At 38.5% G+C, this 18,338-nt stretch overlaps 1 protein-coding gene across 1 annotated transcript; it reads right to left on the bottom strand.

Annotated features, from left to right (window-relative positions):
* Positions 1-538: 538 nt before the first annotated feature.
* On the bottom strand, positions 539-17,564 carry ankrd10a (ankyrin repeat domain 10a). Its single transcript, XM_063010619.1, has 6 exons — positions 17,249-17,564; positions 14,755-14,907; positions 13,977-14,068; positions 3,426-3,661; positions 2,578-2,658; positions 539-1,468 (listed from the first exon to the last, which is right to left on the bottom strand). Exons 1-6 carry the CDS (start codon positions 17,444-17,446, stop codon positions 1,116-1,118), a joined length of 1,113 nt encoding a protein of 370 aa, XP_062866689.1. The 5' UTR covers positions 17,447-17,564; the 3' UTR covers positions 539-1,115.
* Positions 17,565-18,338: the final 774 nt, after the last annotated feature.

Below are 18,338 nucleotides of genomic sequence, written 5' to 3' on the forward strand. Positions count from 1 at the left end.
GTAACAAACTCACAACCCCATACTGACATCTGGGGCAAATCAGAAAAGCCATGGCATTTGGGAGTGACATGTATTTGATCCAGGACCACAGGAACAATGTTGCTATTTGGTACCCAGCACTATGCTGCCACAAGCATAATAGATGATAAGATTCATTTTTGTTTGCATTGACCTCTTATTCATTTTAAGATTGTTTTATAACCTGTAATACAGGACCACTGATATATCTAAAATCCAAAATATGACATTACATTGTTTCTCACTCACACGAGAGGCAATTTAGAGAAGCCAGTACAGATTTTGAAGTTTGAACTGCCTATAATTAGTTTTATCAAATTAATTTAATACGCTTGTTAAAAATGGAGCAGAAAAAAATTAGCTTAATCATTAGAAGTTGTGTCCACATACTTGTGGCCATAGTGTAGATGGTACATTAAACTCTTCTTGTTTAACTGTCAAAATACTGTATAATAATGACCCACATGTGGAAAAGGAATAGAAAGTGGCAGAGATCTGAAAAAAAAGACAACAAGGCACACTGTTTTAAATTTTGTATTTTATATCTCAAGACAAGATCAAGACAATGTCAAAATGTTTCAATCTTTGAAAAAAAAAAACCCAGATATTCTTAAACTTAGGAGTAAATGTACATACACAATCCATTTAACTAAACAGCAAGAAGTCAACACAAAGAAGAACAATACTTTTTTTTGCAGTACAAAACATCTTAATGCTAAGCAATGTAGGGGGTGGAAATTGGCACAAACCCCAAAAAACAAATGAACTTACAAATGGTCAAACAATACAAAGTCTATTCAAATCAGTCCTCAACCTCCTGCAGAGGGAAAGTGAAAAATATGATTTCTGAACACCACTCTAAAAATAATCATCTACATTTGATCAGTTTCAACCATACAAAAAAACATGAACAAAATAATTACCAAACATCGGATACAAAAACAAATATCCCTTTGGTAATTAATCAAAACGACTTTACTGTTGCTTTTTAAGGTGCTTTTTAAGTGTTACATTATATAAAGCGTTAAATTTAAGGCAGCTGGGGCGCTTTTCCAAAAAACACAACCACCTCTAGCAAAAGGAAGCACTCCAACCCCTCACGAGCCGTGAAACAATAGCATGGCATGTACCACCTCCTGGTGGTAATGCTGCTCAAGCTTTACAGTCTTGCAGTGTTCATGATGGCTTGCGGCGTCCTCCAGGTCTTCGGCCGTGTCTCCAAAGCCGTGGTAGTAGCCGTAGTGCAGGTGATTACCAACATCTGATGGGAACGTGGCCCACGCCGGCCTTTGAGACGTACAGCCGCCGGGGCTGCCACTGAGATGCAGCGAGCCGCACATGTCCCCATCAGACTCAGCAAGTGGCTGGAGTGGCTGGCAGTGACCGTTTGGGGTATAGCTCTTCTGCATGTAGCCACTGCTTAAGCCTGTGGCTGTTTCTATGGTGCCATCTGTTATTCAAAACAAAACACGCGGTCAGACAGACACAGACGAGCCCTCAGGGTATTGGAAAAGACAAGGAAGCACAACTGGGGGGCATGGACTGTTTTTTGTTTGTTTTTCATTTTGACCAATTCAATGAATTTGCTGTGGATAATTGTCCACCCACATGACAAAATTAGTCCCAATCAACCACGAGAGCAAGACAAAAATCTGTCTTTAAATACAATCCAAACAGATTATTAACATAAATGCCACACACCAAAACTGCTGGACACACCAGTGTCTAACAGTACTGTACACAACTTGGCCAACATTTATATATAATAGAGCTGACTTTTGTATAAACTTTTGGCCCCTATTGATGTATAATAGGTTTGCCATGGTTAATGTTGAAGTCCAGAATGTATGTACGCTTGTAACAGGCGTTCATTAAGATGATAGGATTTTAATGCTTTCTGCAGGTGTTTGTTTTATTTAACTGAAATCTGCTTTTCGTTCAGCTGCTCCCATATTTAGGGTGCATACCTGATTTGGCACGGTTTACGCTGGATACCCTTCCTGACAAGTGCACCTCCCAATGCCTGCCAATGGTTTGGCTGATCGACCAATCCCCTCCCCTGTCGGTCTGTGTAAATGCCCATCTGACCGATAGCACCTCTGAGTTTCCCACCCATTAGTCTTTTATTTAACAGAAACATTTAACAAATACTTCACCAGGACAAAGCAAAGGCCAAACATAAAAATAAAATGAAAAAAGTTATGTCAGATAGCAGGATTCGGATAGGATATAGAACATATATGAGGATCAAAGCAGTGTACGCTAATTTGCCAGAATAAAAGAGTACTGTGATATAATAATTGGACATTTACATGCCACTGGATACATAAAATGATCATTTTGCCACCATGCTAAGTACTTAAAGGACATAAAGATTGATGTAAATGAAATAAAATGTGACATTGTTTTACAATGTATATTACAAGTAGGCATAGGAGTTTGTGCAGCGCCATGGAACATGCTCAACTATTATTGGCATGGGAGAAAGGCTCTCAACTGCAGGACTGTCCACATGACTCTCATTGTCAGTAGGTGTAGATGGAAAAGGTCCAATCGCACCTGATTGGCTGGCTGAAGTGGATTCCACATGCATACTCTCCAGCTCTGTCCCATTGATTGTCTTTACAGGGAAATCCACACCTGAAACCAGACATTCAAACATTAGCTGTTGTATAATAAATAAATATTTTGTATATTATTTCATATAGGTGTAACAATGCATTGTGACCCAACATACAGATATGCAAAAACAGAATGTTACAGGTAAATTACAGCTAAATTATGACCATCAGGTGCTATCAGATATCACATCCATGTCAACATTATGCAACCGCACAATTGGAACACTAGAAGATGCAAATTATATGACACAGACAGATTTTTCCGCCGCAATTGTTTATCTCCCAATCTAATCCCAATCTAATCATTTCCAGTAGTGGGGCTGCTTGCACAACCCCCAATGTGATCAAGAAGAGAAGGATCACCACACGTTCCTTTCAACACATGTCCAATCTGCTGCTGCTTCTGATCACCTGTCAATGTTGGGTTCCCACACAGAGCCGCATCACGTACGAAGAGCCACACAGACATTGATCGACTATGTCTGGGTTTGGGTGGTCGAGGCCCCGCAATGAATTGGCCGGGGTGTGATTCTGGGGGGACTGAACCCATGGCGGAACATGAACATTTTATATATTATTTATTTTCAAATGAATAAGCAATACATAGATCCATCATTTTCTATTGCTGATCACTAAACATATTCCAAAGTTCATTTTAAAACAGTTTATAGAAGTATCATTTTTCTTCAGTTAAATTAAATGGTGAGTGTAAAATACCCCACTCCCAAAACTGTGCATTGTGGATACAAGTACTGTAAATTTGAGCTTCTACCACAAATTTCTCACCATCAACTCTTGCTTTCTTGACACGATTGAACTCGGAGCATTCGTGGAGCCTCTTCCTATTGGTTACTCCATTTAGAAGACTCCGCCCTTTTATGCATGCGTGCTCAGTTCCATTACGACCAAAACCATTTAATTGCCTGAGCTGATTTGCTGCATTGAACAGGAGTTGAGCGCACTCATGAAAGCCTTGTGCCCGAGCCAGGTCTGCTGCAGTCAGTCCATTTGTGTTCCGTAATCTGCACAGCCGGAAAAAACAGGATTACAATAATGCAATATTATAATTTTCATCTTTACTAATGACTCAACAACAAGAGTTTAATGAATTAGCAATGACTTAAAATGTGAGTCTTTGTAATTGATAGATACACACTGCAGAAGGACATTTATGCAACTTTTAAACTGTAATGAAAATATTCCATCAGATTTATAATGCAATACCCACTTTTTGGGAGGATCACCTCCTTTATTTAATAAAATCATTTGGTACAATACTGTAAATAAATACTTCAGCCACTTCTAGACACTTAAAAGCCAATATCTCTTTTAAGTCTACTGCACACTACACAATTTTCAGAATTGCTTACAATGTTAATTGCAAGAGGTTTCCCATTACTCTTGGCAACAGAAGACAGAGAGCAAACCATCACAATCTATCAGGCTAAGAAATGCTTGGGTGACACAGCAGACTAAGACGCTGCTTCCTGTCTGGCCAGGAGCTTAACAGACACGGTAACATGAACCTGGCCAGGAGCTCACACGGAAATAATTGGCTTTGCCCGAGTGAGGAAACAGGTCGAATTTACTGCTGCTGTACATCTGCATCCGGTGCTCTCTGGTCGAGGTGGCAGAAGAATACAAAGGGTGTAGCTTGGTCCCCTGTACACGAAGTGACACTGCCGCTACTTATCCACCACTGGTGGATGTGAAAGGTGGCTGCAAGCTTTTCAGAGAACGTGTATAGTAGTCTGCGGCCCTCAGCAAAGGTTGGAGGAAAAATTAAGCACGTCCAAATTTGGCGCAATGTGGAAAAATACTTTATAATAATTAATAAAAACTGGTGTAGTGTGCATTAGGTTTTAAATGTTCAGCTAATGACAGTAATATAAACAGGCTGACAGTATGTGTCCAACTGCAGTGTGTTACTAATAAAAAAAAAAAAATTATGGATGAACCAACTCAACATTTTTTTTTTTTTTTTTAATTAACGATTTTTATATGTATAGATTTACACTAATTGCATTTAATAATGTCTAACAGCGGTGAAATCTGATAAACAGGTACTATTATAGTTCTTACTGTACAGGACAGACATGTTAATACAATCACACCACTTATGTTGGCATTTTGTTATGCTATTGTAAGTATAAGTACTGTGAAATTTAAGACAGTGTACAAAACATTTACTTTTACTAAGGCTTATTTAATGAAGCTAAAAAACTGCTTGCACTGTTATTAGCGACAACTATACGTCTCTCTAGATAAAGGTGTCTGCTAAATGTCCTTTACTCATGGGCAGTGCTAGCTCAGCAGTTAAGATACTGGACTATTGACCAGAAGGTTGCTGGCTCAAGCCCCAACACTGCCAAGTTCCTACTGTGGGACCACTAAGCACCTTCAATTGCTTGCACTTCATTCAATCACAACTGTAAGTCTATTTGGGTAAATACAACAAAAGTAAATGCCAGAACTCTTAACCAGCGGTTTTAAATTCCATTTCTATTCTTTCTGTTTTAAATTTCATATAAAACTGTTTGTTTGTTTATTGGGATTTTAACGTCATGTTTCACACTTTGGTTACATTTATGACAGGAACGGTAGTTACTCATTACATCAGTATACATAGGTTCACAAGGTTATATCGAACACAGTCATGGACAATTTAGTGTCTCCAATTCACCTCACTTGCACGTCTTTGGACTGTTGGAGGAAACCGGAGCTCCCAGAGGAAACCCACGCGGACACAGGGAGAACATGCAAACTCGACACAGAAAGGACCCGGACCGCCCCACCTGGGGATTAAACCCAGGACCTTCTTGCTGTGAGGCGACAGTGCTACCCACTTAGCCACCGTGCCGCCCCATATAGGACTGAGCTACTTAAAACAGGAGTAACAAGGTAAAAATGTATAAAACAGATTTTACAGGGCCTTACTACACTGATTTTCTTCGTCTTTTTTTTTTTTATATAAGGCTCAGCAGGTGGATAGATGCTTTCTATTTACTACACAAAGATTTCTAATGTCTTGTACAAGCAGTAAGTTATAATCTAAAGTTTTTTTGTATCGACATAAGAGTACAGCGAGGAATAAAATGTTAGTGGGTTCATCCATTGATTTAGTCCCTTTACAAATCCAATTCATAGAGACAAATCATGATGACAAAAAGAATAAGTTATACAGGCTTTACACAAAAAGTACATGATCGATTTCCATTATAAACTTAAAAATACATAAGACATCTTTGCATTTGCCTTATTAAAATGTGCAGAAATCTAGACCTAAACTAATCACTTTTTTAATAATGCCAGACAATAATACTGCCCATTGTTATGTTGTGCAGTGTAAATGTGAGAAAAAAAGAAAAAAAAATCTGATGTTATAACATGAAGGTATGTAGGCGTTAACATGAAAAAAGGAGGAATATGTATCCACTTTTAAAATTCAACTTTTTATAAATCTATCAACTCACAGGCCAATTGTCTTGGTTCGGGGATAGACAATACAAAAAATGCTCCTAAAGTTTCTGTACTTCACAAAAAGCACAAAACTTGTTGCTTATGACTTAGCAGGTGAAAAGAATATATCTGCGAGTGTGGCGGAGGGGGCTCATGACAGCCGTGGCCCTGCAACAATCAAAGTTGGAGCAGGCAGCAGGAACAAGAGAAACTCCAACTGGCCACAAAGTTTTAAAATAATTCATTACGTGTTATATTTAAGAAAAACTGTGAATTTTTTTTTTTTTCATTTTTAAAATGTAAATAGACAAATTACTTGATTATCTAAACAACCAATAGCTGCAGCCCAACACATTTATTCACACAGTTTACATATTCAAATAAAATTAGGCAAATTTAGGGGCAAGGTTTTTACTTTCCTTCCCTATGTTCACGTACTGGAAAAAAAACCCAAACAAAATAAACAGTTTTGCACAAACCACATTTAGACTAGTTTTCCTTCCAAAATGTTTAATTTAGCAAATAAAACACTTAAGCTGTGAGGGATTTTTTTTTTAAATCTACTGCTCTAATCACTGGGGTTGGTTATTGAACCACAGAATACCTAATTTGCATGGAGAAATGGAGAAAGTCTACAAACAGGATTGAAACAGGAGTACAGAAGTCGTTGGTATTTGGTATATGAAGCAATAATTAAAAAGTCAAATAATGAATGCAGGTGTTTAGACGTCAGAAACAAGTTTCATAACCTGGGGCAGTTATTGTCTGGCATGAAGTACAGTTGTATGGAAACGTTTGGGCACCACTTGCCAAGTGACACCTTTATCTCTTTCTTTCTTAAACACCTCTGCTGTGAACTATTTTTAAATTTTTCTTTGAACATTTAATAACAATTGTTGAATCAGTCACAATAAAAAAAAAACTAAAAATTGTTAGGTCAGGACTGTGACGGCCATTCCAAAAGCTTCAGCTAGCGTTTCTTAAAGCAGTTTGTGGTTGATGTGCAGGTCTGCTTTAAATCACTGTTCTGTTGTAGATTTATTTCTTTGGATTTTTTGGTCATGTTTTACACACTTTGGTTACATTCACAGAAATGGTAGTTACTCATTACACAAGATTCATCAGTTCACAAGTTTAATGTCAAACACAGTCATGGACAATATTGTATCTCCAATTCACCTCACTTGCACGTGTTTGGACTGTGGAAGGAAACCGGAGCTTCCGGGGGAAACCCATGCAGAGAGAACATGCAAACTCCACACAGAAAGGACCCAGACCGCCCCACCTGGGGATCGAACCCAGGACCTTCTTGCTGTGAGGCGACAGCGCTACCCACTGAGCCACTGTGCCGCCCTCGTCCTGTTGAAGAAGCCTTCAAGCAGACCCTTGGTGACTGGCCAAAGAGTTTTATTTTGGAGTTCATCATTACACAGCATTTGTATCCAAAATGCCTCAGGCTTATCCAGATGTGAGCAAAAAGACATATTTGTGCGAGCAACACTGCACAACAGAACAGTGTCAGCTTGACCGCCCTGCTGGTCCTATTGATTTACCTTTCAGCTCAGCATACAAGCAGTTCTATCTGAGTCTAAAAGACTTCCAGTATTCCATAACTGTCATTTCTTAATGGCATTTTAGACAAAGAAAACTCAAGAGGCTTTGTTATCTTTTTTATAGTGTTTTTCTACATTGTAGGCATTAATTAGCTTTTTTTCAGAGTAAATTTTGTAGAAAAGCATTCTGTTGTTACATGTTTTTACAAGCTTGTCATTACGCTCGTCATCAACCAGCAATTATTAACAGTTCTTACATCTTACGTTCAGACCTAATGAGTCTAGGGCAGTGGTAGTGCATTGGTTAAGGTACTGATGCTGGTTCAATCCACATTAGCAAGGTCCTTACGTTTCAATTACTTGAATGGTATTTGATCAAAACTAGAACTGTGGAGTCACTGTAAAGTCAGCTAAGGCCTAAAAAAAAGCTCTGAGACTTTAAGACTGAAAAGTGGTTCAAGCATTTGCACAACTGTTAAAATGTTTAAAAGAAAGATGTCATTTGGGCCAGTGTGCTTAAATTCAATTAAATGAATGAAATGACTATAAATGGCAATTCACACAACTGTACATAGTTTGAAAAGCTACACTAAAATACAGATCATTCTCAAGTACATAAAGTTTAGGCTATTTTAACTTGTTTTTCAACCCATCTGTGCACAGAAGTATGTCATATTAACACCATTTTCTGACATTCAGAAGTAGTAATTCTCTGCATCATTAGATCGCTGTAAACCTCTTCCTTAACCATACGCTTAGATGTCCAAAAAAATTAAAGCAACTTTCAGACTAAAACCTGAGTCTGTCCTGTAGACTGAAAGAGAGCAAATATAAAACATTAAAACAATATTGTAAACAAATCATGCAGTTCTAAACATTACTAGCATTACTGATTTCACCGCAGGAAATACCTCAACAGTTTGCCAGTGTGTAGATACTGAAGGAAGCGATAGTGAGAACACTCAATGCCAGAACTGAAGCACGTGTGGCAGATTCAGCAGTTTTTGGAATGCTTCCCCCCTTTTCTGTGCTTTACTTGAGAAAATCATGTCATGTTCAAATTCAATGGCTGTAAAACATTAAGATGTGCAGTGTTTTGTTCTTCTGGGTCAGTTTTCACAATTAGCTTGAATTAAGTTTTGGGAACATGCTACGTTCAGTGATAAAAGCAACATTTATTACGCTATGGGTCAAAATTATAAACAAAACATTTAAAATTCTAGCTTGCACATTTGCCTCCAACTCTTTTGTAAACAGAGTCTAAAATTGTTAAATACAACACAAGCTAAAATCATTATTTGCAGGTTAGACTGAAGCTTGAGGGTTGAAAGCTCATTAGAATAAGACAGGAAAAGCAATAACAAGAAAACAACTTGTTTATAATGTTAAACTCTGAAGTGATCAGTGACAAAGGCCGTTTGTAGTGGTGACCATCAGTAAGTACAAGGAGCAAAATGAAGTGCTGCTGCAATAACTACATTCTAGCTTCTTAATATCGATACTGACACGTTTAACCTTTGGATTGGTTTGGATTTTTAAATTGTAATTGCTTTATCTCACCTTTAAACTTAGAAATCGACCAGAGGTTTCATGCTAGAGACTTGGACAATATTTAATAAAATTAATATTAAGTTTAACAAAGCTTTTCAGTAGTTTTTTCCTCTGTTACAAAAAAAATTCCTCGGGTGGAATTTAAAGCTGTTCTGATATTAACATAAATAGGCTACGATGGATCTGGTCTCTCTGGAATCAGTGAGCACAATGCAGTAAAACACCCCAGACTGGATGCCAATCCATCGCAGGGTCTCAGTCGCCCCTCTGTTCAGACATAGCCAATCATGTCTGTATGTAAATTCCTGATCGGCTGATAGCACTGCTGGGAATTCAAACCCTGGATCCCATGGTAGTGGGCTAGCATAATTGACAGCTTCATCATCGAAGTGCCCGTAATAGATCGGTGGTCTACAGAAGCATAGGTCATGGGGACATGGGCTTAACTTTGTCACGCTTTCCATGAGAGCTTCAAGCAGAAGGTGGACTGTCTGCTTTAAACTGCTTCCGAGTGTGACTGACTAAGTGCTTCTTGTATAGGTTGTGGCAGAAATGCATAAAATTATATAGAATCGAGCAACGACAAACATTAAAATGTGGGAAAAAATGGGATCTGAGTAACTTCCACCACACATGACATTGTTTCTGACATTTCTGTACTGATTGGCACTGATTGACTGGTCTATGTTGTTTACACAGTATAGTGCAAAAACCCCACACAGTGAGTGGATACACGATTCATATAATGAGGTCACATTTGTCTCCTGCAGTACTTATGGAAACTTTAATTAAGCTCATGGTCCGTGTCTGTAAGAAAAAACTGAATAAATGAACAAATCAGCCCTAGTGCAAAAATAAACAGCAGCACTTCATTTAGCAACATGAACTATATTTTGTGAACTACAGCTTTGAAGTTTTAAAAGTAGTAAACATCCCAGTTAGCATTGTGCCAAACATTTACATTAATTTAACATTAACTTAAATAACTTCTTAGTATTACCAAGGTCTCTTGTCTCTTCCGCCTGGTCACTAATGGACATAAGTTTAACATTTAACACCAGCACTAAACTATTTGACCTTTTCTTAACTGTTTAGTTGCCTCATGTTGCTGTGGGTGCTCACAGGTTTTGGTGGGTGATTGAGGGCTGATGGTCCTGCCCAAGGGCCCAACAATGACAAATAGTAGTTAGGGGGCTTGAACCAGAAACCATCCAATCACAAGCCCTGTACCTTAACACTGGTACTGGATGTGCTGGGATAGATACTTAATTGCCCAGCTCAATCTGGCACAGATACATGGTTTAGGTTTCTCTTTATCATGCCACAATCAAGTCCTGGACTTGTAATAGGAAACTCTCCGGTTTAAGCTTCTTCACCACCAAATTGCCACTATTGGGCACAAGAGTGCAAGGCCTCCCCACCTTTCAATGCTTGGGCTGTAAAAGTTTCTGCTAAAAGACTGAGTGTCTTGATATCTTGTACTTTAAACTAGAGATGTACCGATCTCCTTTCAGGGATATCGGCCGATAGCCGATTCCGATGGGGGGGGGGGTGTTGCAAATTTAGCAGTAAATAAAGTACATCAAACAATTATTTTTTTACCCACAGGAGACATATTTCATTAGTCTAACTGACCACACACACACGCAGGTTTAATGTTATCCAGTTCAATCTGAATAAATCTTAAAAAGAGCCTCACAGTGAAGATAAACCGGAGCAGCGCGTGCGTGTGTGTTTGTGCCTTTAAGAGAAATGATCTGTTCACTGTATCGCTTAAAGTGATTCACGAGTCGATTCATTTTTCGCGAAGCGTAAGTTTCTTTTCTCAGTTATCTCTCCATGTTTACTGTTATTAATTAAATGTCGTGGTTTTAAATAAACACCAGATACTTCAGAACAGTTTGTGTGACTCTCTTACATTAAAAAGCTTCATTAAACTGCTATTACCACAGATCTGTAACCGAGTCACACTCGTTCCGTCTAAGGAGCTAAAAGTTTTCTGATGATCCTAAAAGTTTAGCAGATGATCCTGAACTAACGAATTTGGTAATGAATAAACTTTTGCCTCTGATTGGCTCTGTAACGTTTTCTGTTCTCATCTACATCACAAGTAAGAACCGCTTACGATTTACCAAAGTGAACCAGGAGTTTATATAACGTGCTGATAGAATCGACTCAGATGTGACCGGGTTGAATTATCTTTTTAAAGTAAATATTTAAATCAGCAAAATTACATCGTATGTATGATGCACAACGTTAATGATGTTATTTTAGGTCATGAAGAGCTTTCACGATGGTTTCTGTGCGATTGTCGCAATTTTGATGCGATGGTTGGTGCTTTGTAGCTCAAAGTCTGGATCAATCCACTGAGCTGTTAACTTAACGTGATCTTTATATATCACACGATCGGATAGGCTACATTTAGGAAATATCGCCGATCGCCGATAGCATATTTTGATTAAAAATCGGCCGATACCGATTCATAGCCGATCGATCGTCCCATCTCTACTTTAAACTATTATTATAACTGTAATAGCAAATAAGCAAATTCTGTATTAATTCTATAATATAAACATGACAGAGAATTTCACTGAAGGTTAACTGTTTAAAACAAGCACAGATGCATTAAAAACAACTGTATTTATAATTTGGTTTTAATGGTATTTTAGTCAGTTCCTAACAAGGTTCCTCATCAGCAATAAAGTGTTAATTTGTATTTCAAGGATTTTTTTAGTTCACTGTTGATACACAAACACATTTAACTGTGCTTTTAAGTATTCTAACCAATTAATCAATCAATAACTACTAAATTACTAAAATAATTCACAGACTGTCAGTTATCTAAAACATAAAACTTAGTATTTAATTAAATACCACATCTAATATAAGGCACAAAGAAGAGATGTCTACTTGCGAACGTCAAAGTAGCCAAATTTGTTGTATTATTGTCACATCACCACGATTCTTTTTACATTTATGACCGTTTGTCAAAGCTCACATTCCCAATGAGCTTTCCTTTCTTCAAGCTCACAATTTCAACAGCAAGCATTTGTGTATTAATGTGCTTAATGTACAAGCCATGCTAATTTACTGTGTCTATTCAATGAATGATATTACACATAGTAAACAAATGCACAATTGCTTACAATAACCCCTTTACAATAAACGTTTTAATAGAAACACAGTTACATTGCAACATACCGGGAGCATCCTTCGTTCTTTTAATTCATGCTGACCCCACAAAAGGCAGATGAGGTTGCAGGAGATTACAGCAATGAGTTAATACGGTGTTCTAAATATTTTAGCATACCATAATTGTATAAGCTTAAACTGTTTACTTCTGTGCTCATCTTGCACTCATGAACGTATCAGCTACATGAAATGCACACTGATTAACAGGACAAGCCCGTCGGTGGGCCTGTCTGTGGCATTTATTAGGTTAGATTCTAGTGCATCTAAGGTCTTTCTTTACAAAAAGCCTGTGCATAACTGACAAAACCGAACGCAACAGACACTAATTGGCAAGAAAAAACAATTAGATGGTTTTTTTTTTTTTTTTTTTTTTTTAAACCATATTGAAACTTCCTCTTTTTAAAACGACTGCAATACGATGTTACAGCGCATGTGCAGAAATAAAAGTACTGTAGGAAATCTATTCTACTGTGCAAACAATAGTAATATCAGTGGTTTGTTCAAAACATCCCTTTTTAAAACGACTCGGCTACTTTTATGCGGAACACACACTTCTCAACAGAAAAGCACTGGGGAAAAATAATCCATAAAGTCCGGAGCGGGCTTGTGGATGTCGCAAATATCTGCCAACCTTTAGATAGTCATCGAACCTGTGTTGTAAACAGTGGCACTAATTTTAATGTATATTCAGTTAACTTATTTTATAACTCAGCAAGTTCCACAGAGTTTTTGTTTGGTTAAAAATGAAATTAAAACTATTTTTAAAAACAAGAAGAACTAAACTATGTATTCCTTATACTGTCTCGTGCAATGTGTAAGGATGTATAATTTCTTTTAATGCCACCACATTGACTTTGGGGAGTAAATACAGTGATGTTATTGGTCCCGTTTTCTTTGCCTTTTCCCCCTCATAATTTTGTTTTAAGTAAAAAGTATGTACGTTTTACAGCACTAGCAATTTACTAATTAATTGCATATTCATACCTTTCACTACCACACGCTATTTGTTCCAGGTCACAGGAGTATCTGTATTTCATACATTTGTAAAAGGGAATAGATAAAGAAATTGTGCATTTGTCTTGGTCTAAAAACAACTGACCATTCATTAGGTCATAAGTTAGGACATTCCTTTAGGTTAAAACATATACAGAGGGGTAAAAGGGAAATCCATCAAAAATGCCAGGGCAGCATGATACCAAAAGCCTTTAGAGCTGTATACATCAAGTGACTACCTAAATTATTATTTTTTTCACCACTGGGACAACTTGCTGCTAGGCCTACTTGTCTAAAAAGAAATGTCAGATTCAAGAGTACTGGGTGACTCTAGCAGCTTTAAAATAAGAAATTCCAAATCACATTTCCACTTGAGTTACAACCAGCATTGAAATTTTTAACTGGATTTGAAAGCCTCAGACCAGCTCCCACCACTTAGTGAAAGTGTTTTGGCAGATTAAATTCCTTTGTGTTGGCAAATAAAAACAAGTGGGTTTTTGTTGGAAATCCCTTTTATGACAGCATTGTTAAAACATTAATAGCAGTAGAGTAACAGTTTAGAAAATTAAAAAGGCACCGGGTGACTTACTCTGGTGTAGCGCCTGAGATCAACAGGGCATTGACACACTCCATGCTACCTGCTCTTGCAGACTTATGGATGGGAGCCTCACCTACAAAGTCCTAAAACACATTAAATTAAATGAAGACAAACTGGGTAGAGCAAAAGGAAACTCCGACTTCCAACATTTTCAAAAATAAGACAAAGGTGACATATTTACATGACTTCCTTGTAAACAAATACAATTTAAAGCAGTTAAGGGTTAAGGACCTTGCTCATGACCCCAACATGGGCAATCTAACAAAGGCTTGAACCAGTGATCTTTCCATTTTTAGTTCAGTATCTTAACTGCAGAGCTAAATGATGAATTACTTTATCATTTACAAGTGCACAGCACATGTATATGAATATAACAAAGGAGGTTTCTTTTTCTTATTATTATTTTACAATAATATAACAATAAAGCTTTGGATTACCAATTGCATATTTATTCATTTATTCAGTTAATGCTTGTAATGAACTGTGAGCTAAAGACTTGGTATAAAATCTACATTCTGAATTCTGAACTGGTTCTGCTCACTGTGTTTATGTTCTGTTCTACACCACCGTCATGTTCACCATGTTACCACGCTGTTTTTTTCCATTAAAATAATGGAAAAATAAATATTGATATGAAAGTTATTATTGTTTTTTAATGGTCAAATTCTGCATCCCTATCCTTGACGGTTTTGAATAATACAGTTTTTAATGTCGAATGAACAGGGGCTACTGAAAGAATGACAATAGTGGTTTTTAATGCAACATTCACCTGTCTGTTGATATCAGCACCAGCCTGCAAGAGCCACAACAGGCACTCTGGGTGTCCTCCGAATGCCGCAATGTGTGCCGGAGTCTGTCCAAATCGTGTCGTCACAGAGTTCACCTCACAGCCCACCTCAACCAGTCGTAAAACACACTCCAGCTGTAGTGGGGATCAAAGAGTGATGTTATTTGATGCTGCTTTGAAGGTAAAACATGCAACCATGTGCCTTTCAATAGCACTTCTAAATTTAATAAAGCCTGGAGCTTATACAGTTTATCAGGTCAGTAAAGCAATCCTAGCTGCCAATCAAACAAGAAGGCTGGCATAGGCTTACTGTAACCAGCAAGGGACAGTGGTAGCCTAGTGGGTAGAGCTTTGGGCTATCAAGATTGGCGGCTCAACTCCAGGCTCTGCTAAGCATCCACTGTTGGGTCCTTGAGCAAGGCCCTTAACCCTGTCTGCTTCCAGGGGCGCCGTAAGGTGGCTGACCCTGTGCTCTGACCCCAGCTTCCAAACAAGCTGGGATATGCGAAGAAAGAATTTCATTGTACTGTACACCTGTATATGTATATATGACAAATAAAGTATATATTCTTCTTCTTAAGGCAAGGTCTCCTTTAGACTGGTTTTGGCGGGCTGCAGTCCATTGGCTTCAGCTCGACCAATCGATGACGGCTTTGGTACAGTCTATGTGGGTCTGTTCCAAACAACACATAGTTTCCCTCACCTCTGCACACTACAAAGTGCATTACGGCTGCTCTTCATCCGCTGGCTTGAATTGTTAGAGGAGTCTACCCTAAAGTAGTGTGCTGTGGGAGTTTAGAAGTGCGCCAGGTATTCCCCAGAATGCTTTCGGACATGATTTTTGAGTGACGAAGCTGCTTAATAAAGTGCGCACTATACAGTGAACAGGAAGGGATTTGGGACAAGACACTGGTCTGCCTTTGTGTCCGTGCAAGTTGATTTTCACCCGTGGTATTATAATGCAAAATGATAATGTTCATCAGTGATATAGTGAATGCATATATAGTTCCTGCTGCCAAGTCAAAAGTCGTACTAATAAAACACAACGTGCATAAATAATTAAAATAAAATCATGCTGATGATAACATCTAACGCTTGTAATCAAGCAGGTAGCAGCATCAGTCATCTGACCTTAATACTGCTGACCCAGATTAAATCAGTGCTGTTAAATGTGTATGGTCCTTATTAACTCGTGCATTAAGCAGGATGTAATTAGTTTCCAATTTATAATATAACCTGAGCGTGTAAAACCAGCACTAAATCAGGTTCTCAAACGCGCCTACTTAACAGGTTGCCAGATTGGTTGAATTTCCGCACACATAACATTGGAAGCCCTTTTAGATGACCTAAACGAAAGTAACACAATATGTAATACTCGATTTGAATTAAGATCAGAACAAAAGCCATCATTTATCACCAGAACTGTACTGTGAATATACCAAATAATCAATTTCTCGCATTTAAACCAAGTACAGAATCCACAAGAACCGTTTTTATGATTTGAAACCACCATACAGCGGTGTTGTTATGTTATGCTTGGTTTATCTAATGCACTAATTCCTTTTAAGATTCAAGAGTTTTATTGTCATGTGCACAGAAGAACCAGCAGTTACACTGTACAATGAAATTTTTACTTTGTTCGTCCTCCAAACGTCAATAAGTATTATACATAAAACAAAATTAAACTAACAGAATAAAAACTTAGAATAAAAACTTTTAAAAATACATACATTTAAACTATAAAACTTTTTATATACAAAAGAATAAAAAATAGAAATAAACTAAGGCAGTAAAAAAGGCACATAGCAGCAGTCATATAAGTCATATATTTTAATACATGCCTCCTTCATAAAAAAATGTATGTAAAGTTAACTTTATAAAAAGTATTGTAAATTATATGTACATCAACCAGTTAGGAGAAAACTAAGATTCGAATAAATTACACTGTAGACTGGATTATAGTGAGCTGTTCGGGTCTGAACATTTTCTGAGTTGACTGCAAGCGTTGGGAATCGACGAGTCAATTTTAAGAGTCGATACCGCACAACAAAAGGGACATAGAAATGAGTTCACTGCAAAGATAACCTGAATATAGACTCGTTTCACATACGGCCAACATGTCAGTTTTATTACTTGGCTTCTCTTGGCAATCATTAAACATCTTTCTGATTACTTATTTAATTGTTTTCTACTCTATTCTTAGATAAATTGCGACCAGAATGATGTCTAGAGTGAACAGTGAGCGATTATTCTAATGTACGTTGGTGAGTCGAGTCTTGTTCTGTCAGAATCGACTCCCAGACCCGGTTAACGAGTCAGTCGGTTAGAGGTGGAGTTTAAACCTGGCAACCTCTGATCCGAAAATTACCTTTCTAAAGTGTGTTGGGCGGTTAACGGACATTAAAACAAACCTAGTAAATACGTTATTTTAAATGGCCGTTCGGAGCCTGGTTAGGTGCTGAAGTACAGCGGCTACCTTTCCAAAGTGAGCAGCCCAGTGAATCGGAGTCCAGCCGTACAGCGAATCCTCGGTGTGGATCTCGGCTCGGCCGCCGTGCAGCTGAAGCAGTGAGCAGAGCGCGCGCACGTCGCCGTCCCTGCACGCGCGGTGCAGCGGGAAGCGCGCGCACAGCACCTCGTCATTAGAAAAACCAGATTCGATACCCACAGACATGCTGAGCAATCTTACTTTCTTTCGAGAGGTGGACGACAAAAATAACGTTTTATTCCAGGACGACGAGGTACCCGCTCAAACAAAAGCAGCCGCCGAGCAGAACACCGGCCACACACTCTCAAACTTCACAAGGCTGCGCGGAAAACCAGGACTGGACTTTCAACTCCGGTTATTAAGGCGCACGCAAAAACCAGACATGGATTCTGGACTCGGATTAACATGCTACAATGAAATACACCCAGTTATACACTGCCTGGCCAAAAAAAGGTCACACACTCTAATATTTGGTTGGACCGCCTTTAGCTTTGATTACGGCACGCATTCGCTGTGGCATCGTTTCCACAAGCTTCTGCAATGTCACAACATTTATTTCTGTCCAGAGTTGTATTAATTTTCCCCCAAGATCTTGTATTGATGATGGGAGATTTGGACCACTGCACAAAGTCTTCTCCAGCACATCCCAAAGATTCTCAATGGGGTTCAGGTCTGGACTCTGTGATGGCAAATCACAGGCACGTGCACAGATCGACCCCTAGTGGTGCTCAAGCACCTGCCCTTTTGCCCTGGATGAGAAAAGTGCCCTTTCTGCTGGAGCCCAATTTTTTTCTACATTCATCAATGTTTAAAAATAAAAATTACCCTCTCTGTCATCAATTCCCCCCAAAAGTGTTTTGATATCTGACGGGCATTTATTTGAGTTCTTGTGAGAATTCTGCCCCCATCTGATCCCCGCCTTGCCGCTCCCGTCTCCTCCGGTTAGCACTCATGCAGTGCTGAGCGCCAGGCCAAACCGCTGCTACACACTTCTCCTCTGACCCGCAGCATCAGACAGACAGGTAATGACAGTGTTTCATACAAAGAGCATCCATGCATAACGCATAGCCTACACGTT

The sequence above is a fragment of the Trichomycterus rosablanca genome, chromosome 15, assembly GCF_030014385.1.
Source record: "Trichomycterus rosablanca isolate fTriRos1 chromosome 15, fTriRos1.hap1, whole genome shotgun sequence".
NCBI classification, from domain to species: Eukaryota; Metazoa; Chordata; class Actinopteri; order Siluriformes; family Trichomycteridae; genus Trichomycterus; species Trichomycterus rosablanca.